General features: G+C 39.1%; 2 protein-coding genes and 1 long non-coding RNA gene across 5 annotated transcripts in view; 2 read left to right on the top strand and 1 right to left on the bottom strand.

The window, feature by feature from the left end:
* PRPF4B (pre-mRNA processing factor 4B) overlaps positions 1-9,019 on the bottom strand; it is a 25,098-nt gene extending 16,079 nt beyond the window's left edge. For 2 of the 3 annotated variants that reach the window (XM_050970535.1, XM_030229105.2), the window contains exons 1-4: positions 8,865-8,917; positions 3,918-5,111; positions 833-1,006; positions 399-554 (exon numbers count right to left, since the gene is read on the bottom strand). In XM_050970535.1, coding sequence (XP_050826492.1) covers positions 399-554; positions 833-1,006; positions 3,918-5,111; positions 8,865-8,902 — 1,562 coding nt within the window. In that variant the 5' untranslated portion in view covers positions 8,903-8,917. Of the gene's footprint in view, positions 1-398; positions 555-832; positions 1,007-3,917; positions 5,112-8,864 lie in introns of all 3 variants that reach the window. The other variant, XM_050970536.1, reaches the window with a different exon arrangement.
* LYRM4 (LYR motif containing 4) overlaps positions 1-23,983 on the top strand; it is a 615,895-nt gene that overhangs the window by 487,313 nt on the left and 104,599 nt on the right. The gene's annotated exons all lie outside the window — the stretch shown is intronic.
* On the top strand, positions 9,000-17,945 carry LOC127059194 (uncharacterized). Its single transcript, XR_007776809.1, has 4 exons — positions 9,000-9,079; positions 9,593-10,993; positions 13,140-13,239; positions 15,484-17,945. It is a non-coding gene; the product is annotated as an uncharacterized LOC127059194 (long non-coding RNA).

A 23,983-nucleotide genomic window follows, 5' to 3' on the forward strand; every position in this document is an offset into this window, starting at 1 on the left:
CATGCTCTTGCACAATTGAATAGGCAGATGTTTAGGAAATAGAAACACAATTTGCAGACTGCAGTTAATTCTTTCAGCTATTAAAGCTTTTCCTCAAGCAGTAAGCTTTAGAAAGCAGACCAAAAGTTTTCACAAGATCCTGATCAGGTTTAATATAAAAAACCTAATGATACATCCTCCCCACAGGTCTACCCATTAGCCAACAGGTATTTTTGCATATTCCAACGTTTTTCAGATTTTCACAACACTAACTGGACAAGACCGCAAATACAAAGACAAGATTGTGGTTTTAGGTGACAACTTAAAACTACACCATCAAGATAAATGTTAGTTCATTCTTGGTTTGAATGGAACTGCAGATTATAAATAATCAGTGTAAGTTACAAATTTAGTCTTACTTTTCATCTGATGAAGACTCCTGTTCAGCTTTCATGCCCTCAGAAAGACTACCTTTAAATTTGTCTTCTTTAACTTTGCTTCTGCTCCGACGTCTATGGCCACCACGTGACCTGGACCTCCTTCGAAGGCGAGATCTACTTCTCCGGCCTCTATCCCTGTTTGATAAGAACAAGAGATTTGGATTTTGGGTTGGGGGGTTGTTTCAGTTTTTTTAAGGAAAGAAGGAAAATCTTTTCAGAAAACATAAAGACATGAAATGATTCCAAGTAATTAAACAGTTTAATTAACAGAGGACAAAATTAATTTAACTGTGCTAGCAGATATTAGTATGGACAAAAAAAATAAAAAGAGGTCTCTTTACATATATGATAGCAACCCTTATTCTTCTTGTAATATCTTACAAAATACAGTTAACGACACAGGGTGTCCTTACCTCCTCCGAGGAGATCTACTCCGCCTCCTGGGAGATCGGCTCCGTCGAAGGGGTGTTCGAGATCTCCTCCGAATGGGGGACCGAGATCTTCTTCTGGATGGGGACCATCTGCTGGGTGGGCTGACATCCTTGGATCTTTCACGCCTAGACAAAATGTCATCCCTGGTCCGTGTTCTTAAAACAGAGGAAGAGAGTGGTAGTAAAAATCAGGAGCAAGCTGAAAACAAAAAAATTATTCCCTCTAAAAACTCACTTGAAAAATTTTACTGCAGGTGAGGGGACCACCAGATGGGCTTCTGAGGGAGGGATGGATAAGTAGGCTGCAGAGCTGGCTGCCCTTCCTGGGTGTCTCTCCCCACCCTGAGAAGTGTGTGCCCATGCAAACATCTAGTTCAGGACAAGTCTGGAAACAGCTCATTAATTACTACCACGAAGCAAAGAGAGGTTTTAAAACAAAGCTTGTGTTTAGGTCTTACATAAATAGTGGCCTGTTTTCAATACATAAACCCCAAAATCTTATTCTTGAGAATTATTTCACCAACTTCCCACCATGCTATTGAAATTTAGGCTTAGGATCATGCTATTTAACAGGACTGACAACAATGTCTGTTTTAATTTGGGCACTACAACTGCATGGCTTCAACATTTCACATATTCTAAAACAGCAGATGAAAACCAGAATTCTTAACTAAAATCAAAACTATGCCTTCTCATATTAAAAAATAATTCAAGTCTGATACTATATACACTCTTCAAAAGTTCTTTATTCTTGCCTAAACAGATTATTCTCACAATTATTCAAGAAAAAAAAATCCTTGATGGGATTAAAAAGCTTAACTGCATGACAGCAAGAGGTCAGTCAAAAGCTGGAAAGAATATAAATTATAAATTTAACAACTACTCTTATGAGGCTGCATTAGAAATAGGAAAATAGTTTCACCCTCTTTCAAAGGAAATGTTGCTACCCTATTTTTCCCCTGCTCCTTATTTTTGATTTTTTTAAAATTAAGTTGGAACAACTTGGAATAACAGGTGTTTTATCTCATCAATGAACAAAATATCTTAGGTCTGAAAGATTAATTCCATTCATTCTGCAACTTTTTTCATTTGTTTTGAGACTGCTACATCAGTTTCAATTACCTTAACTAGAAACAATGATCAGGCATACAGAACTGATGCAAAATAATAAACAGTGAGGCAAAATGAAAATCTATGCATATACAGAGTACAGGCAGTTTCTACAAGGAATTACTGTACTCAAATGCTGGAGCAGGCCAATGCCTTTAGCCCAATTAATTGATATTATGTTCCTGTGAACAATATTACAAAAAAAGGCACAGGATGAAGAGTTCCAGACTTCCTGACTAACACAGTCATTGTACTGCCAAAACCTAATCAAATTATCTGTTACAAAAAATAAATTAGTTCAGAGATCACAAGGGTGAGATAAAAAGTGGAAGATGATTAAAAATTCATAGTAACATCACATAATGAGTAACTTCAGTCAAAGACCTGAGAAGTGTCTTACAAGATTAGAACACTGGAAACAAACTTGAAAAATGAAATTACTGGGATTTTTTTGTTAAAACTGCTCATTAAAGCTCCTGAAATTCTCTGGCAGTTTGAGTAATTACAAGTAGTTAAAACTCGAACACAGGTGGAATTAATTCAGAAGTCTTACAAGGAAAGATTATTCCTGCTGATCTGCAAACACCTCCAGCAGAAAATATTTTAGTAGTCCCCCACTCACATGCTGCTCACCACGCAGTTACAGAAGTATGACTTTGACTGCAAAATTCTAGACACATGCATCACTTGAAATAAGTGTCTAGACAACCAATTCAAGCTGGCTGCAATGCAAGCTGTCAAGAAAAATGAAAACTGAAAGATGCAAAGCGTTGCAGTGGAAAAGTCAACTACTATGCCAGAAAAACTCAGTGGCTGGGCCGACACATTCCTGATTCACCAGAAAGCAGCCAGATAAACTGGCAGCATTTACAATACTCGCTTGATCGGGTTAGCATCACTGAGGCCACTCTCCAAAGTACCCAAAGATACCCCATATCTGAAAACCAGAGTAACCTTCAGTGATCCAGGCTGAAACTTTCACATTTTTAGGTGCCTATTCACTAAGCTTTGTGGTTCCAATTCATTTTAAAATTGATATTTCTTAGTTCTCAGCCTGGATGAAGCTAAATCCCCCTATTCAAAGTTTTAAATTATTTATTATCCACTGCTGAACTTTTCTGACTCTTAAACTTCTTACAGCCAATGAATTAACTTCCAAAAGGGTGTACACTCATATTGTTCTCTTCTTGGAAACTCGCTGCCCAGGCATTATTAGCTTTCTAATTTCAAGGTAACTGATTTCATAGGCTAAATCTGTCTTTTTTTAAAAATGCCAAGACTACATCAATACAATAAATAGTTATCCATTCTTCTCCTTCAAGTGTATGCAAAATATGATAATTACATATGGCAGTCCAATAACAAAGCAACATTACCATTCCACTAGCAAATGAAAACACACAATATTTTGAAGAAAAAGAAAAGACTCTGAGAAGGACATCTTGATATAAAAACTGGCTTACATTTACACATACTGACTCTATCATAAGGGCTTTTTTTGAGGGGAAAGAGGGGTTAATTACCCACTTTTAGCCAACACTAATATGTAACACTTAAGAGGATTCTCACTCCACAGAAGTTTCAGAAAGCAAAAGAACTACTGACAAAGAAACAAAATAGAAGCCAAATTCTGAATCCAACCAGCAATAAAAAGGAGAATACAGCTACAAAACTTGTTCCCAGTAAGGGTGTGAGCAGCAAATAACTTAGCACTTTAACAACCACAAGATAAATTTGCACCTCTGACAGCTGGCAAGAACAGTCTTTAAAAAAACCTGAATACATACAAAGGAAGCTCATGATATAATGAACTATCTGATTACCTTTTTTAATACCTATTTTCTGAACAAAATGAGGAGATAAACTCCAAACTAGAAGATAAACTCCAAACTAGAAGATAGGTCATCCCTATCTTCATAATGCATTTCTGCAGTGACTCATGACACCTTGAAGTTACCTGGGAGAAGAAAGACGCCTCCTTTCTGATTCTCTTCTTTTTCTTTCTGCAGATCTACTCCTCACTCTTCTAACCGGAGAGCGGGTTCGAGAGGGGGATCTACTCTGTTTAGATCTACGGTCATTAAAGAGAGGGGATCTGCTTCTTCTTGACTTTTCACGCTGTTTAGGAGATAAGCTTCTCCCTTTTGGGCTGCGGCCAGGTCGTCTAGGGGACCTGTTTTCTTTCCCTGAAGAAGCATCTTTAGAAGGAGATTTAATTGGCTTTTTTTCTTTGTCAGTCTCTGATCTCCTAGGTTTTCTATCTTTGGACCGTGATCTTCTATCTTTGGATTTGCTTCTTAGTTCTGCTGGAGATTTAGATTTTCTACCACGATCTCTGCTTTTGCTTTCATTTACAACTGGAGATTTTCTGCGGTCTCTTGATTTACTTTTATCATCAGCCTTATTTCTATCTTCTGGAGGAGACTTAGACTTTCTGTTTTTCTCCTGAGATCTCCTCTTAAGTATTGGAGACCTAGATTTCCTTGTCTGATCTTCAGACTTACTTCTCTTATAAGGACTTTTGGATTTCCTTCTCTCTTTTGACTTGCTTCTAGTAGCCTTCTCTTTGACTCCATCAACTCCTGCCTTGGCTTTCTTTTTGTCAGACCTGTGCCTAGTCCTTTCTTTTGATTCACTCTTACTTGCTTTCTTAGAACTAGTTTTATTGTCCACAGGTTCTAGTTTCCCCTTAGTATTTGACTTTGTTGTAGCTCTTGTTCCATTTCGTGCTTTTTCATTAATCTCCCCCTCTTCTTCAGATCCAGACTCATAACCTTGTAATATTAATCCCATCCCAGACTGGACTTTTCCTTCCATTAATTCATTTTCAAGTTCGGCTTTCAGCAATGCTCTTTGTTTCTCTAAGTCTTCCAGAGGAGCCAAAAAATCAATTTTAGTTCTTTTAGCTGGTCCATCTTCTTTGTCAGAGGCATCAGCCACCTCTTTCCATTTATGTTTCTTATGTTTGTGTCTGTGTTTATGTTTTTTGTCCTTGTCATCTTCTGAAGAATGTTTGTGTTTCTTGTGTTTACTTCGGTGTTTGTGTTTCTTTTTTTTGTGTCTGCTGTGCTTGTTCTGAGGTTGGTCTGCCTCTGACACTTCCCCATTTTCTTCATTCACACTTTTCTCGGATGCCTCAGCATCCTCAACCCTGCAAAAAAAAAAAAGAGATCAGTACTATAAACTCACTGTAGTTCCTTATCTCATGTTAAATAGACACCCTTTTATGACAGAAACTAACTGACATTTATTCACCTACCTTTGGGAGAATTAAAAATGTACCACTAATTTAAGTAAGTTATAACAGCAGATACACTTCCTCAGAAACAGACAACTATGGCTGCAGATGGAAATAGTACAGAAGGAACAGACAGCAAATGCACTGACAAAACCAAAAGTGTGGATGGAATCAATGCTTATGCCTTTACATTCAATTCTGACCTATCTATTAATAGCATACAACAATGCTGAATATTTATTTGTCAGTACATCATCATCTACGTCACTTTCTGCTCCACTCCAATGCCTAACTCAAGCTACGACTTTCAGAAGTATTTTCAAGTGGCAGAAAACAGTTGTGCTCCAAAGATCAAAATTTATTTCAAGGCATGATGCTAACCACCTTATGAAACCTTCTTGAAAAATCTCATCCAGAGATGACTCTCTCAGCTGCAATTTTTTTCTCTAAGAGTACACACCTGTTAGAAATTCAAGAAATGTTCTTACAGATTTATATTATTTATGCAATACAGGAAACACTACTGAGGAATGGGACAAATTAAGAAAATCTAATTTCAGAGCAGCTTTCTGATAGTATGCAGCAGATTAGCAACTTCAAAGAAATGTGGTAATCTTGACACCTGTAAAATGCCATTGACCAAAACAGCTGAAAATAAGTCTACAGCAGGTTATCAAAATGATGATATACAGTGTTTCTTCTAAGAAGAGTATTTTCAATTAACTATTCAATTAATAATTTCTCCAAATAGTAACTTTAAAAAATGTAAAATTCAGTACACATTCCCTTGTATTATCCTCCATAGCCACTGAAAATGGCTTAGCAATAGGGGTTTTTACAGTGTTTAGCAAATTCCTCCCGATCTCCTTCAGAACATCAATTAAGTTACTGTCTGTTAATACGGCCATTTGTATTTTGAAATAATATTACAGGTCCCAGAGCTCACCTTTCTACAAACTCACCCCATCTAAATGACAGCTTTGAAATTTACTAGTTACCACTTTAATAACTTAAACATAGCTCTTTGCTGTATACTAAATCTCATTAGGTGAAAAGAAATACCCCAAACATGACAGTCAGGAGCAGGGGGTGAATGTACACAGAAACGTGGAAATTATCTTCTGAAGTCTTCTGGTTTCAGTTGTTTCTGAAGAATATGCTCAATCATCTGATCCAATAAATGTATCAGAGATATTCTAAGCCAGACCTAAAGGACAGCACTACACTATGAATTTGATCAGCGTCTTCCTAATTAAGGACAGGATCTTCAAGCAATGCACATTTACTCTCTCCTGCTTGAGTTAAGGCAAATTCTTGTACTAGTAAATAAAGCTGATTTTTCTGCAAAGTACACTAAAATTGTTAGCTAAAATTATTTGATAAAACTTTAGTGCTATGAAATGATGAATGTCCAAAAGGAACAAACTGTTTGAGCTAAGAATATAAAATATTCAGAGACTTAACTCAGAATGCTGCTTGTCTTTTATGTTTTTATTACAACTTCTGTTTATTCAAGGCACACAGAAAGGTGTTTTTCTTAATTGCTACCTCCTGACACTCCAGACCATTATGATAAAAGAATATCAGAAAAAAAGAGGAAAAACTGGATTAAAAAGAGCTTATTTGATCTTGCACATGGCATTATAAAAAGTCAAAAATTAAAAAAAAAATTAAATGCAAGACTTCTTCGACTTGGATTTGCCACTCTGAGCAAGTCTATCTGTGATATAAGTGGGGAAATGTGACAATGAGAATTTTAAAGGAACTATGTGCCCTTCAAAATTTCTTTTAGTTGGATCCAGGATCCTGTGTAAGTCCCCAGTTAGCATATTAAAGGTACTTCAAGACATTATAAAAATATTAAATACAATTCAAATCACATCTGTTCAAGCTGTTCCTGATAAGTCTTCCTTCTCTTAACACCAGAAAGTGACACCAAAATCTTTAAGAAAGTTATTTTGCTATTATTTTGGAGTTATGTAATAACCTCATCCTAAATTCTGGAAAAGCCAGCTGGTAGCTAAGGTGCCAGACAAGACACACCACCACAACAGCATCTCAGGCCACTGCAGGCTGCCAATACAACTGCCAGCTGTCTTTGTAACTCAACAATAACATTAGGTTGATTAATGGGCAAGAACCAGTTCAACTTTTCTTTATGTACAGGGAATACATCTATTTCAAGTCATTTCATTAAACTGTGGATAAACTTTTACTTCCACTAAATGCTTCAGAGATATAATGACAGGGATGAAAAAGCCTTTTAAGAAAATTTCAGAAAGTGATGAGGCATGTCTACATGTTTAGGTGCTAATGGCTTTAAATAGAGAGGAACTGTGACATGGACTTGTTATAGCCCTACTTTTTACTATTTTTGAATTCAAGGAGAAGAATAACAGGAAGTTCATAAGGATATGCAGCGATTTCACCCATCTTTTCCTTCATACAGGGTTCATCAGCTTCTACAGTATAATCAGCTTCTACCTTATCTAACTTTCTCTCTACAATACTAAACGCTATTCTTCACGTGCGTGTGTTTTACACGGCTCACATGTACTCCCACTGCTTTTCCTCACCCGTTTTCTTCTCCCAGGATAAACAATAAATTCAAGCCTCAAATCAAAACTTTTAAGAAGAAGAAGACACAGAAGGCAGTTTATATGGCTAAAATATTAATGTAGTAAAGACGAGCGATAGCGCAAGGATTAGATCGTTAACTCCCAGCAGAATTTCCAAAAGATTGCGTTCACGAGCTCCTGACTGTGGACAAACCCAAAGCCCGCGGCACAAACCGGGGCGCCTGGAAAACGCACGCCCGGGAGCCCCGCTCCGGCAGGGACGCGGCAGTTCGAGCTTCGCTTCCCAACGGGAGCCGGGACTTGCCAGTCATTTCGAGGGCTGGAAGGAGGGGCTGGCAGCAACAAATCACTTTCTGCTTCCACAAGCACGGGCACTTTCTACACCGCGAGAGCGGCCGGGGCCCGGAGGGAGGGAGGGAGGTTCGCCGCAGGGCGGGCAGCGGCTCGGCGGCCCCAGGGCAACGCCGCTGGCCCGGAGCCCCCCGGCCCCGCTCGGAGAGGGTGTGTGGGTTAGCGTACGTTTGAGTGGCGTGGGGGATCCCGGGGAGCGCCGGCCCGGATCGGCCTCAAGGATGCCCGAGCCCTGCGCGCCCGGGCGGGCAGCGGCCTCGCAGCCACGCGGAAGATGCGCATCCCTCCGTCCCACGTCCCTGTGTCCCACGTCCCCCACACCGGCGGCAATCCCGGTTCGCCGCGGCGGGAGCGCCACCAGGGCGGGAAGGCGCACGCGGGACTCCCGGGGACACGCGCCCGCCGCCGCTTCCCTCCCCCCCTCCTCCCGCGGGCCCTCCCGAATTCACGGGCGGATCCAGCGCCCCAGGCCCCGCCGGGCCGCCTCGCCGCGGGGCCAGCGGCGCCTACAGCAACCCCTTTCCCCCGGCGCGGCGGCCTTCCCCCGTCCTCCTCTCCATAGCCCCTTGCCTCCTCCTCCCTCACCACTTCCACCCGGGCCGCTTCTGGTCGTCCCCGTCCCGTGTGTGTGGCCCGCCTCCCCAGTCCCCTCGCCCGCGCTTCTCCCTCCACCTCCCATCTCCTCCTCCCCAAAGCTCCAGGGTGAGGAGCCTCCCTCCCTCCAGCCGGTCCTTACTCGGGCGGTCGCTGCTCGGGCTCGGCCGCGGCGGCCATTTTGAACTTCCGAACTCCTTCGCTGCCGCCGCCGTTGGGAGGGGGCGGGGGGAGATGCGGGGCCGGAAGTGAACCCCGCGCGCGGGGCCGGGAGAGCGACGGAGGCTCCGCCCCCCCGGCTCTGTGGGCGGCAGCGGCGGGAAGCGAGCCGGCTGGGAATCAGCGGGGTTGGATGAGGTACTGGGAGGGAGCTATTCGCCGTGAGGGCTCTGAGACAGAGGAACACGTTTCTCAGAGAAGCTGTGGATGACCCAACCTTGGGAGCGTTCTAGTCTGGTTCGGCCGGAGCTCTGAGCAGCCTGGTCCTGTGGAAGGGTATCCCTGCGCCTGGCAGGGGTTGGAACTGGGTGATTTTGAAGGTCCCTTCCAACCCAAGCCATTCTGTAATGCTGTGGTCCTGTTAAAAAACGTCGCTTCGCTTAATTTGCCCTTCCCGGCTCGGCCTGGCTGTGCTGGGCTGCCGGGAAGGGGTCGGTGAGGTTCGGGGCAGAGCGGCGGGGATGTGTCCGGGTGCGCTCCGGTGGTGGCTCCTGGACTGGAGGGGGCAGGTTTCTCACCAGCGTTCTCGCCTTTAAAAATAAGTATTAGATATAAGATCGCTGCTGCAGGAGTTTGCTAACAGGAGCTGTTATAAACTTAGGACAGAAATACCGTTAACATTGCTAACCTGTATTTCGTTTTTGATTTCAGCAGGTGATTTGAACAGTCGTTTACGGCATCACTTTTCTCATGCAGGACCCTCACTTCTTTCAGATAGTCGTAAAATTGCACACATCCCTAGGGCTGGAATCTGAATCTGGATGTCATTGCTCCCCACACTTTGGATAAGACACTTGAAATCATGAAGTGAATTTTAACTGTTTTGTTTATTGTCTTTTCACTGATTCACAGACTATTCTGAGTTGGAAGGGATCCACAAGGACCCTTAAGTCCAGCTCTTAAGTAAATGTCCAGTACTGGGATTGCACCCACCACCTTGGTGTTACTAGCTCCATGTTCTAACCAACTGCAACTCTGGAAAATTAACAAATTTAACTACAAATATCCATGTGTTTTGTCAATGAACCCACACATCACCATGAGAACATCACAACATCCCAGCTGTATGCTGCTCTGCTTGAGGATTTTGAAGCCCAGATTGCCTGGTCTGGTGGAAATATATAGGTGCAAGCTGTGCCATTTCACAAGCCACATCAAAAGTCAGGTCAAGAGACACCTGGCTCAATCTGTGAAACTGATATGGCATGTTGAATTTCAGGCTGCCCTGAAATGGACCAAGGTAAAAATGAGCTTTGGAGATGAAAAGAATGAAAACAAAGAAAATCTTACCAAAAAAAAAATCCCTCTCTTGTTGCCTGTGTGTCAGGTGCCTTAAAATAAGAGTCCTTGCTGTTGTGATATGAGCCCAAACATAATCCTCATGTGTCTCACTCCTGTGAAATGTTTGGAGAAGTAGCAGCTTATTTTCAACTTGAGGACCCCTGCAGTGCTGACTTCTCTTCCATATTCCAAGAGAAAGGACAGATAAACCCAGTCTATGCCTCTTAGCATCTGTCATGTTTCCAGTGTTAGAACCCAGACATTTGCTGGGGAAATTAAAAACCCCTAAGGCTCAGTTGAGGTGTAAACATCATAGGAAAATCAGTTGAAAATCCACTTGAAAGCTGGATCTAAAGGCTCAACTCACCCTATGGAAGGAAGATGCTCATTCCTTGAAGCTGGCTCTGAGAGAAAGCAGCGTTTCTGAATGTGTGGAATGTAACACTAGAGCCACAAGATGCTGAGAAAATCCATTTAAATGGTCATGATGTGGATCATGGCTTTAAATGTGTTTATTGTCACAGGACTGAGTAGATCTTAATGGAAAATCATTGAAAACCACACATGTGGATAAAAGAAACCTTCCAGTGCTTCATCTGTGAAAGTGCCTTTATATCACTTTATAAAGTACCTGGAAAGTGCACAGAAACAGCCATCAGAGGAAATCTCATCTCAGTACAGATCATCTGAAACTGAGCAGATAAGCAATTTTCATGTAGCTTGCTTGGCATTATCAGGATATGGTTATGTGCCCACGCAGTGATTTTACCAGTAAGTCAGGTTTTATTTTTTGCTCTCATCCAATTGCCTCCTCAGCTTAAATTTATTGCTGCAAATAATTTTTTTTCATCAATGCAAAATGTATTGGAGCCTTTCAGTATGAACTGTAAATGCTATTATCAGAAGCTACTGTAAAACATCTTCATACTGATTTGAGCAAAGAAAATGTAAGAACTGTAAAAATTCTAAAAATATGTTGTAAATGTTCACATTTTGATGATGTTCATTCTGCAAAATCCTTTCTCATTTCATAGTTTGGATTATGACTGTTTCTATGAGTAGTTGACCATCATATTCCAACAATTTCAATATTAGTAGCTTTTTAATGACTCTTAACATTACTGTGAGGGTACTTCTATCTAGGTGGATGCCTTTTAGCTCTACATTTTGTGCCATTTCTAATAGCTGAATATTATCTCCATTTATAAATGAAAGACCTTGACTAGCATAATCTGTCTCCTAAATCACAAAAGGACATTGTTCCAGTATTCTAGTTCTGTTCCCCTTTGCATTAATTGCTAATGTCATTTTTGTACCAATTGCACCTTTTTCCTCTTTGCTTAAATAATGCTTCTGTTAGTGCTTTGTCCTCCATAAAACTACGCATTTAGTGCTCACCTTCATGTCTGTAGGTAAAAATCTTGAATGACAGTGCACAAAGGTAGTCTCAGCATTTTTCTCTTTAACCATTCGGTGTTGTGTTAACCATAGGTGGTTGCAGTGGTTAATTGATTTTAACAAGGTTGCCCTGGCTGCTGCTGTGATATAAACCAGATTCTTGCCTCGTGGGTTGAACTGCTGCTTTGGTTCTGATTGCTCACTATGGCCAAGTGAAAGAACAGGGGATTGTGAAATAAGGTGATGGCTCATGGGTGTGTGCTGGAGTTTGTGGCAGTGGTCAGGTAAGGCAACAGGCCAGGTTAGGAATGTGAAGGAATGTGGAATGACAGGGCATCCTGTGGTTGTAGCAGGCATCTGTGTCATGATGTAGGGTTTAGATTAGATCATGAAGGGTTTTGATGGAAAGGTTTAGATTGCATTACGTGTTACGCTGTCTAGTTTTGATGCCTTTGTTGTCTTTGAGATACATGGGCTTGTTCTAAGGTTTTTAATGCTTGACAGAGCAGGAGATAGAATTTTTTAAAAGGTTATAGCAGAATTTCTGGAGGAAAAGAAATTGAGGAAATGGCAATTTTTAGAACTAAAAGCAAAACAGGTTTTTTATTTGCTTCACAATGACTTACAGCGTCCCCTTAATTGTGACTGTAAGCCAAGAACAAGGCTGCAGTCCAATATAACTTTGTCTCTAAGAAGGTAGGAAGGAGAGTACATGGAAAGACAATTGAAATTCACAGTATTTCAAAACAGAGATGACTGCAGCAGTGAAAAAATTTATGAGTGCTTATACAAACTGTTGGTTTTTTAAGTGAAAGGAGAACAGCTTTTTATTACCAAATTATAAATTGTCTCTTGAATGAGTATTTTCATTCCTTTTGGGTGGGAGGCATAGGGATCAGAAATCCATCTTCCTTACAACTGTAGTGAGAAAATCTGGGACTGGATTTCCTGAGATGCTCTTTTGACAATTTCCATTATGTCTGGGGGCAATGAATTTTGAAGATTATAACTTACTATTCATTGTTATGTTAACATGCAGAAAGTTTACTTAATTTTAGCTTCCTAGTGAAAAATCTAAGAGGTTAAATACTTAACAATTTTTTTAGCTCTTGGTAGTATTGTGGAATTGTCAACATTTTATATTTTTTTCTGAATATTGGTTGCATTTTTGTGATAAACGTGAGCAAAGAAAACCTTTCTAAGTATTTATTTAATACCAAGCTAATTTCATGTTTGCTATGGTTTTTCTGTTTTGACATTGTGGGTGCACTAAGGATTCTTAGAGCTGAGCTAACCTTGGATTTGCTGCCACAGTCCCCATTAATTATGGGGACTGTGGCAGCAAATTATGTCTTCATAATCAATAATTGCTCTTTCTTCTTGAATGCTGTGCATCTCAGCCAAATTTGGCCTCATATTGCCTAAATAACCACAAAATACTTGAAAGTTACATAGGAGTTAAGTTTGAACATTTATGTTAATAACTTTAATGTGGGTAAATGTGTTTCTTCTATTTTAGATCCACAGGGTTTCTCTGGTTTTAAGCTACTGCAACAAACTCTGGCTTTTAAGACAGCTAAGGAATGGATCAAGGTCTGCAAGCATCTGTACAAGCATAGGTACTGTTTCTAACTGTACTGAATGCAAGATGTGAGATTTTTTTGCAGTTATTTTTGGTTTTTTTTTCTCTTTCAGTGCTAAATATTTGCTTAATACAAGTGTACGTACATGTAAATTTGCTTTAATTGATGGAAGAAGGCTTTAAAACTCATTAAGATAGATTAGAACAGTGGTTTGAAGGGCAGGGAGGAAGGATTAGGAACTTCTTAGAGTTTGCTTGAGGGCACTCAGCAAGGTTCCCCATCATTCCAAGGCAGGAGGTGAGCTGGGATGTGGCAGCTGCATTGAGCCTGCAGCTGAGAAGCTGTTACAAAGGTAGAGGAGTAAAGGCAACATTCAGTGCAGGATATCTGGATGGCAGGACATGATGAGATGCTTGGGTTTTGAATACTTCTTAGGTTGATTTGAGTTTCTGATGGGCTCATTTTGGCAATTGATTATTGCTTGGTTGGATAATTAGCTGTTAGTTTAAAAGGAAATTCTGCCTTGTTAAATTAGTAGCAGCAAGTCACTTCCTTTGTCCAGTGTTGCTTCATCTCAGTGAAGCTTTATTTCCATCTGCAAGAGGTAAAAATCCTTGCTTCATACAAGGAAGACTCTATTACCTTATTATTTTGTTGTTTGTTGTGTTGCTGTACTGGAGTCTGGGATGCTGTGCTGCTCAGAATGTCAAAGCTGAAGGATGCTTCATGTCTGAAGCTTTTCTGGCTTTATGTCAATGTGACTGGAGTAACACCAGAATTGTAATACTTTTCATGATGACCATTTAGGTTCAATATCCAGTTTAGATCTATTTTTACCCAAGGGTTTAGTCTCTTTCTGATTACTTTTTGGACATTTCATGATGTCAAATGTGCAAATCAACCAAAATGATTCAGCCAGTTTTTTAGAAGGTATATGGAAAAAACTTTCTGTTCATAATGTTTACAAGTAGAACCTGCGAGACAGTGGATACCTTTTATTTAAAAAGCCCTAACAGTCCATGTCTTGAAGGAAATATATAAGCATTTTTCAGGAGGTGTCTTCTGTTAAGACAGTTGAAAGGCCACATTCCTGATGGAAAAATCTGTTGAGATTTGGCCTTTTCAATGTCTCTGAAAAATGCAGTGAACAATGACAATTTATGACAACCTTACTGCAGGAAGCTAATTGTGACAGACTGTTTTAGGGAGGCAGGGACAGGAACTAGGAAAACTTGCCAATTTCCTTTGGCACCTGGATTGCAAAGGTTTTTAATTCTTTTGTAGAAAGCATATAAAAGATGTTGGATACTGAACACCAGTGGGGCTGGAAAACCTGTGAGCTGTTGCCAGAGATAAAAACAAGATGAGGAGATGAACTTAAGCAGAATTTAGCGTGTTGGGAAAAGTGATAATGGGCCATGGCAAAGTGGGCAAATAGTAAAATAATGGGGAGTCTCAGAAAATGAGAATAACTTGGACCACAGTTTGTTCTGAAGTGAACAGAAGGATTTAACTTCAGACATGTGAACAAGCATTGAATTAACAGGGTGCACAATCACTTCTATTTGCTATTGCTGCCGTTACTCAAATGACAGTTTGTTCAAGCATCAGAGGGTTTTGGTGTGTTTATATATATATATATATTTTCCCCAATGTGAAACCCAGCAGTAATGTTTAAACTTCTTAGGTATTTTGATTCCAAAAGTGAAACTTGTCAAGTTCTAAACTTCTAAAACTTGTTGAGTGTTGAAAACAAAATCACCAAGAAAAATTAAGAGAACTCTCAATACAGGTCAAAAAGCCAAGCACTCATCTGTGTGGGTGGGTACACTTGCAAAATCTTCAATTGCCTGATTTGCCTGTATGCAAATTTCTGCTCCCAGTGATCCTTCTGAAATTCAGCGTGTAGAACAGGTAGTGAGTGCTTCGTTAGCCTTGCTTTATTCTTTAGAGAGCAGAGTAGATATACAAAAAACAATGAGATTAAGGTTACCAAGGCAGCTTTAATTTTGGCAATACCTAATTTTTATTTCTTGTCTTAGCAACCTTAATGAGTTGAGGCTTTATTTGAGTTTTTTAATGCAGCTTTTACTTTATGTTGTGGGAAATATGTTAGGAATTTACTTTAAAATACTAAAACAAATGACCAGAAATGCTGTCTTCTTTAGCAGTATGTATGCTCTGAGTTACTAGGTACTACATTGCTATACACCAGGTATGTGCCATACAGTGGCTATATAAAAGTTCACATATTTCTTCCTTATGTCCTGTGACATGCAGACCTTTCAGAGTTACTGGCTTCAGCTCCATCACAACATCCTTACATGTGTTGGTGGTGTCTTGACTGAACCACGCAGGTGCACACTGGGTTGGAGAGTCAGGTAAGTGTTCATTTATGCTTCAATACAGCAAATGAAACAAGCAATAAGATTCTCAAATATTTTTTAATCTGTACGTGGTCACAAAACAGGCAATTTATCTTCCCTTTTCTCTTAGTCACTAGAGACTTCAGAATCCAGCAGTATTTTTAATCTATTGCTTGCTGTGTCATCACATTAAAAGGAGTGGGCAATTTAATAAATAAGGCTTGGTGACACTGGGTGAGGAAAAAGTCTTTACATTTTTTTTTCTGTAAACAGCTGATGAAATGTCTCACGTGATCAGGTTCTGCTTTTTACAAATTATCTTCAGAGTTGGTAATTCTGTTTTGCAATGGATTTATTTATATAACAGTTAACAGCAGCTTTTATATCTTGTTTGTAAGCTTTTGGGGGGGTGGTGAAAAGACATTTTTTGGTATTTTGGTAGTTTGTTGCTTGTACAAAATCAGTAATATACAAACTATGTCATCAGAAAAAAAAATTAGTCAAATTAAGTTATTCTTTGCCAAATGATACTTGCATGGTTGAAAGTATTTCATTTAGTCTGAAACAAGCACTGGTTATCTTCTCAATCTAATGAGCTTTTTTTCCCCCTAATTTTACAAAGTATGGTGTATGTATTTAAAAGTGTATGCAGCACTGTATTTCTTAAGGTTATATGTTGTCATCCTATTGCAGGGGTTCCACACTGTTGTCTCCTATCACAAAAGTTTCATACCGTCTTGGTTTTTTTCTCTCGTGGGCTTCTCCTCCAAGCACTGACTCTTTCTTCTTCACAAAGTAGCCAACTGATTCCAAATCCTCTCTCAACCACCCAACCCACTTTTATACCACTCTTTTTCTCACTGGCTACAGCTGTGGCCTGTTAAAGTCAGGCCTGATCCTAATCTTTGATAATTGGCCCAGCTGCAACTCCTTAGGGGCAAGATTACTTTCTACACTATCTTTACTTTCTTGTATTCTATCCCCCTGAAGTTATAACTTGGTTTGACATTTCACTGATCTTTTTATTAGTCTGAACAACATAATTAGCATTTTATGTTATTTTAACAATGTTTGGACATTCATAACATAATGAAAATCAATTCCTTGTAGCATGGTAGCTGTATTATGTAAAAAGGTTTGTTGTTCTTTATCTGCATGTATAATGATCACTGGAAGTTTACCTGAGAAAACTTAGAAAAGACAGGAATGTTAGAAATGTGCACTGTAAGATTAAGCTTTTATGTGATAAATACATTGTAATCTGGTAGAACAAAGTGATTCAGGTCAAATGAGAAACCTTAAAATCATGTTTCTTCTTCCTTCATTGTCACTTTTTAAAAAAAAGGATATTTATTGTAATGGCAAGTACGTGAAATGCAGTAGTAACTTTTCAAATGCTGTCATTTTTATGGTTATAATTTGTGCTTACCTAATTTTGTTTTTATCTTTCGTTGTGCTGAGCAGCACTTTAGCAATTTTATAATGCAACTGTGCATCCAGTAATGATAATCTGTATTTCCAAGATGTGTGTGAATGACTGTTAAACATTTCTGTAAATCACTTGCCTATTCATTGTATTTGCAGTATACACAAAAATAAAACACAGCAGTTCTTTCCTCAAAATTTCTTATCTTTAACTTACATCTTATTTTGCCCTACAGGTTAAAAAAAACCCAAACAGCACACCAAATGAACAAACAAAAACCAACTCAAACAAATTACTTTTCTTGAGAAGCTGTATTTTGTGTGTGTGTGTGTCACAAACATGGCACAGAATGAGGAGCAAGGTTTGTTTTCTATACGGCTTTGTCTTTCATCACCTGAAAGTTTCGTATCTCAGATTTTTAAGTCTTACAATCACTGATGGTATTATAAAATATTGGTATTATGTATTTTGGGTTTCTTTTTGAATAAGTTTACTTAGCTTATTTCTTAAAGGGCAATCCAGTGAAGAGTTGAAGGAGCATTGGTAAAATTACAGAACTCCTACCACTCTTTTATCTTCAGTTTGGGATCAAGCATTCAAAACCACACATCGATTGAGTGGACATCACAAACAAATCTATCATGAAGAAACAACAAACCCACAAATGAAAGAGAAGAGGAGAAGAAAAAAGCCTGAAGATAATCCTGCTTGTGTCAACACAAAAGCCACTTGAAAGAAGGATTCAATCTAATTTAAATGTAGCATGTATGATCTGTATTATATCAAAATTTGCTATTTTGTTTCTTAATTGCAGAATATTTGGTAATCTGGCACATCTATTTATTTGCTGATTTACTTACATATTTTTGTAAGAAAGTTGCTCTTTGATAGCCTGAACAAAAATAAAAATAGCTGCCTCCTACTTGGTTTGTGATACTACCAGTCTTTGGAGTAGATTAAGCATTTGCTGATCAAAAGTTGCAGCTAAGGTTTTTTGCTATACTTTGTTACAGGGAGTAGCAAAGTACAGCCCCTGAAATTGACTTTTTCAGGAGCCAAGACAAATGCTGTGAGACTTTTTGGAATTCTGCAAGTTAACTAGGTGAAAAAACAGCTTCCTTTGGGTCATGGCTGCATTTTTAAGAGGGCTATTAACTAAAGCACCAATTTTATCAGTTAGTGTAAAATTCTACTTATCTGCACTTGTAAGAGTTAACACCAAGACTTCGCCTTATCTCAAGTACATCCTTTCTGCCAAAGAGATTTTGAGAAGGCATTTGTTTTTCTATTATTCAGAAAAGATCTCTTTTTCTTTGATAAAGAAGATAATAATCTCTAGCAGCCACCTGTCCATGAGTTGACATTACAAAATATTTGGAAAGCTTTTCTAGTATTTAGGTAGAGAAGCTTGAGTACATCTCTTTCTCTAAGTTTCTCCTGGGTATGTACATTTGGCTCGGAGTGTTTTCTCTTTTTGTTGTTTATGGCCATACGTGTCTGTTCCATTGTCAGAAAACATTTTTACAATAGTTTAACTAGAGAAGTCACTTTCTTACTTTCGCAGTTGTGTATCATGAATTAATTCAAATCATCAAAGCTTTTTCCTCAAAGGCTTCTTTATCCCACTGTTTTCTAGGACTTACATAATTGTCTATACTGAATCGAGATTTTCTCATTTGAAGTTGTTATTGTTCATGTGGAAAGAAATAAATGCATGTTTTAGTAGCTCTCTGAAATTGGTACAATAAAAAGAAAGCAAAAATGGGATTTGGGTTCAGCTAGTCAAAGGTCTAATTGCTTGAAGTGGGCTAGAGCATTTTTGTTAGTAAGTAGGGAGCAGACCAATGTGCTGATGATCTACCTTGCACATAGACATCTGCCTCCAGGGTTTTTTTAAATCAAGTAGTCAGTTAACAGAATTTATCTTTATTTTAAGTGGCAGAAGTATAATGTTAAGCACTTTTCATTGTTACATCATTGCAACAGATGCTTGTGAAGTTACATTGGAGTATGACAACCCAAATTTTGTCTGAGGTTACATTTGAAATGTGGTGTCTGATTTTTACACTTCTGTTTTGAAGGAAAAATGAGCTTTTGTGGATTGGATCTCTGGAGCTCTCCCTGTAAAAGGGAGATTAAGAACTTACTTGAACTTTTCATACCTACTTCTGACTCGAGCTTTGCTTGACTTTTGTAGAGCAAAACAAACTTCATGTCAACACTGTTCATTTCCTACAGTCCCCCTGAGGTGTAAACTCGTAAAACTGGCATTGGCCATAGTCCCAGCCTGCAGCTGTCCCGTAATTCTTTCCACTCAAGGCCCTGATCCCATAGCAGAACGGGATCTGTTGGGAATCACAGCCAGCTCAGTGGTGTGTCCTGCAGCAGAGATGGAATAGTTGATGGCAGAAGGGTGCGAGGATAACCCTGCTGTGCTCACTGTGACTGAGAGCACAGACTGTGCCCTGCACAGAGCTCCAGAGTGCCAGAGCCAGCTGCCTCATTTTCTCTTCGTCCCACAATTGCCTCTCGTTTTGCCTAAATTAACAGACACACATGAGAAGTATAATTTAGAATCTATGGATACTGCAAAACTTCAAGGAATTGCTTTAAACTGAGAAAGATCTGCTGTAAGGACGTTACCATCAAAGTGTTGGACTTAGAAATCCAGCTGTGTTCCTGGCCGTCCTGTGGCGCTTTGTTTGTTTTCCTCCAGGAGGGGGCAGCAGATGAACAACATCAGGGGTCGTTTCTTTTCAAGCGCTTTTCCAGTATCCCACTCTGCCTGTGAATCCCAGCAGGGCCTCCATACCTACGGGAGGGTTTAAAATTATAATTCCTACCTATTTGCTACAAGGATAGCTGGAATGTGTGAATCGGAAGTCTTCATTCTGTTCAGTGTTAAGCAGTAGAATTTATTCAGCAAAATATATCTCAAGTTTATAGAAAGGTCAGTTCAATATTGCGACTTGAGATTTTATGACCATGGCAGTAGGTGTGTATATATTTTAAAGAATAAAATAACCAAGCAACCCAACCCCATGAGCTTATTAGTTAATGTCACCTAAGTCTTACTTAACATCTTTCAAACACTTATTTTCTATCAAGTTGCATATTACAATTCAAAATAATGTTCTCATAGCCTTTTTTCTCTCATCAGAAAATAAAACTAAGAATGCACTGAATCTAGTGATACTTTTCATTCATGTGTAATTAATGTGCTCATGTACATTCTGTGCTTGTGCATTCTGCTGACAGAGCATGGGAGTTTGTCCTCAATTCACAGGCAGTGCTAATGATGCTAAAGGATATAACCAAATTTTATTGCATTATTTCAGCCACAAAGTGCAGGCTTCTCATCAAAAACTTTATGGAGGTGTACCATATTACTGATTGGGAATATGGTAGGGTCTTTTTTAAAACTGTAGGGAAAATGCTGATTATTACCTACCATTGCGAATTTCTTGAAAGTCTGTGGCTGTAATTCTCTAAGTTACAGATCAAGCAGTTAACAAAAAGCCACACAGAGAGAGCAGTCAAGCCTTTTCAGCTGCTAAATTTTATCCAGTAGTTTACATAAAAAAAGAAAAACATAGTGGCTTCTGTAAGTATCAGCTGCTGTAATCAGGGCTCGGAAGCTAACTGGGAAGAATAAAACTAATTCCTAACAGGACTGATTCACTGATAGACTTGCCTTGATGATTTTCATTAAAATTGTGTTGTAATGCATGTGGGACCTTTATGGAGCCTAAAACTTTATCAAGTGACTTGACTTTTTTTTTCTTTTCTGGTGATTTTTTGTTTTCAAAGATTACAAATGTTAAAGAGATGAGGAGAAGACAATTACAAAGATTTATTCAGAATGGCACAATTTACCTTTCAGAGTTGCCTTTAATCCCACTGTTTAAATCACAGATTTTTCTATAGGCCCATGGTTGTACTGTAGTCACTGATTTAGCACCTTCTGTGCATCAATCCCTTCAACAACTTCCCTGAGTATTTAAGTTCCCTCATGCAAGTTCAGAGCTTTTATTCTTTAAGCAATGTAAGCTTTATTTTTCTAGTGCAGGAAAGATCCACACAAATAACTGAGGATTAAATTACCTTTTTCCTCTTTCTTGTTTTGAATACTGTTGCATAAAATAACTCTACAATTCACTCTTGCTTTGTGTAGTAATTAGCAGGAAGACTTTTACCAGTAGAAGTCTTGAGTATAGTATAAATTAATTCCATAATATTCTAAAATACTTCATTTTCTGAGTGTCTGGACTTGAACTGCCTTTGCAAATATGTCATTAAAATAGCCCTGATTTCCTTATAGAGTGTTTAGAGAATGAGTAATCCTGTTTATTACATCTAATATATGAATGTTTTACATGTATTTGGGAACAGTATTTACTCAGTTATTAATTATTTACAGTTTGTTTTGAAAGGACATTGTTTCCTTTTGCTGGAAAGGTCAATAATCTGGATAGATGTGTAAGCACTTTTTAAACCTGCTATAGTTGGTTTTCACTGGACGAGGATTTTAAACTTCTATGCTTGCATTTCTCTCTTTGAAATTATTGTGTGTTAAAGATGTGATTTTAAAGCATAAAGACTTGTGCTTGAATTTGTGAACAGCCAGTGCTTCCTCTGTTGTTCCTGAGTTATACTGATTTGGGATTACAGATCTGTGATCTGCATTAGCCTTTTCAAACTTTTCAAATGTTTTACCATTTCCCTTCCAAGGAATGTTCTCTTTGTATATTAGCACATACATAATTTTCATATGGAGTTCCCCCCCCCTTTTTAAATAAATTCCATTTGAAGGCCTGCAAGAGTAACAGGTCATATAGCAGAGACAAAAAAATCTAGAAAACCTTGGTGGACCATTCAAACATCAAAATAGAATAATCCAATATTCTGTTTTGCATTATGCAGTATTGGCTGCTAGGAAATTAATTCAACACAGCAAACCGTGTCATTTTGGGAATATAAATAAATAATTGAAACATAATAAACTGAAGTATTTCATTGTATACAGGTCTGATAGGAATCTCTGTGCTCTTGTCTTTCCCATAGTGGTATGAATCTTTCCTAACAAATAGCTTTAAATACTGATGATAAAACACATTAAAAGCCTAAATTAACATAGTAACTGAGAAACGTAATCCCTTCAGACCACTTACACAGGAAGAATAGGTGATGATTTTCCAGCTGTGACAGGGTTCATTTCCTTTCTGACAGGAAGCATTCTTGTAGTTAGCTTTCCAGAAACCCATGGGAGTGCATGCTGGCATCAAAACCCTTCATTGCCAGCACTGGGAGTAGAGAACAAGGTCTCTCTGACCCAGCAGGTGCAAACATAGGTGGATTGCATGGATGTTACTACTTACATGAATTGCTCAGGGAGGAAAAATAGTACTCTACTGTTGAGCATTGAGTGCTGTGTAGGAGTGATTATTTTGTGACATGAAAAGGATTTCTAGAGAAAAGTGGTATATTTTCTGAACTGGTACTATTCTCTCTTATGTTGAATATGCAAAAACCAAACACTGTGACCCTGATTTAACAAAACAGGTGAATTTTTAACTGGTGGGGTTTTTTTATGGCAATTCGGGATATTGATCTTTAAAGATATGATTGATCCAGGTTTAGAATTTGTGTTCAGAAGACACCTATGTAAAAATATAAATACTGCAAAGGCAAGGACTGCTTATGTTCCTACCTTGTTAACTGAACAGGATGTCTTTGCTGGTTCAGAGGGATGTGGACTTTACCCACACCTTTTTTTCCTCGTCTGGTACTCCACAGCCAGATTAGAAATTGGCATGTCTTCTCCAAACTTTTAAAATCAAAAAATATAGGCATATTTGAAGATTTTCAATATCATAGAGTTGGGTTTCCACCTTGACTACATACCCTTTCATTTTCTGGAAATCTCTCTGCTTAAGTTTTTTGTTTTGAACTTCATTGAACCTCTGTCAAAGGCCCAGTCTCTGTGACTGATGCTCTGGCATTCTTTCTGACTCAACCAAGTGATTTGTTTAAATAGACTTTGCATTGCCATGGTTATAGCAAACCTTTATTCTGGGGTTAAAAAAAAAGGCAGTTACTTTAGAAATTCTTAATTACACAGAAGAAAGTACCTTGTAGCACTGTCTGCTTGGAACTGTTGCACCCACTCCATCTTGTTGGTATTTAAAAAGTGAAGGCTTCCTTCTTTCGTCTGAATTGAGAATTTTATAGGGTTAGAAAATAGGGTTAAGTGAATGCATAGGATGGAAACAGGTTATGTTGGGTTAAAGCCTTCCTGAAAACACCTACCTGGGGTGTGCAGTGAATAGGTGGACGGGACAGTGGGAGCCGATTCGATGCTTGTGATAAGACTTAAATATAACAGCTTGTGGAGAACTTGTCCTATAGGACCTGGCAGCATAGTGGATGGGGAATATCCACCTTTGTCTTTAGTGGCAAAATTACCTTTCCCTGAGCTGAAGAAACAAAATACTCTTGCAGTCACTTGGCAGGTGTGTGGTGCACCAACACTTGAGTGCCGTGGGTGGTGCTGCATTGCACAGCATCGGAGCCGTGGCATCACACGGTGGCACAGGAGAGTAGGCAGATGCCTGGCAGGAAACCTGGGTGTAAAGGGGGCTGATAGACGTCTCTTGCTACTGGGACAGATGGCTCTCAATCTCTGTGGCAGCAAGTGTGCCATGTCTTCAGAGACAAACATTTGCTCTATTAAATAGTTTTAGCTTATGTAGAAGCCAACTGACAGGCCTTCAAAAGTTACAGGAGAAGGAGAGTGATGGGCAAAACAGCTTCTGTTGGGAGGCTGGCTGGGCAGTGTGGCCAGGCACTGTGAATGGTGTTTAGGTGCATAAGTAAACAAGTGTCCAAACCCCTGCAAAATAAATTAAACTCTTGCAAAAAAAAAAAAAAAAAAAAAAAAAGGAAGACAGTCACTGTCAAGAAGAACAATTGCAAATCTTGAACTGTC

Source organism: Serinus canaria, chromosome 2, assembly GCF_022539315.1.
Source record: "Serinus canaria isolate serCan28SL12 chromosome 2, serCan2020, whole genome shotgun sequence".
NCBI lineage: Eukaryota > Metazoa > Chordata > Aves > Passeriformes > Fringillidae > Serinus > Serinus canaria.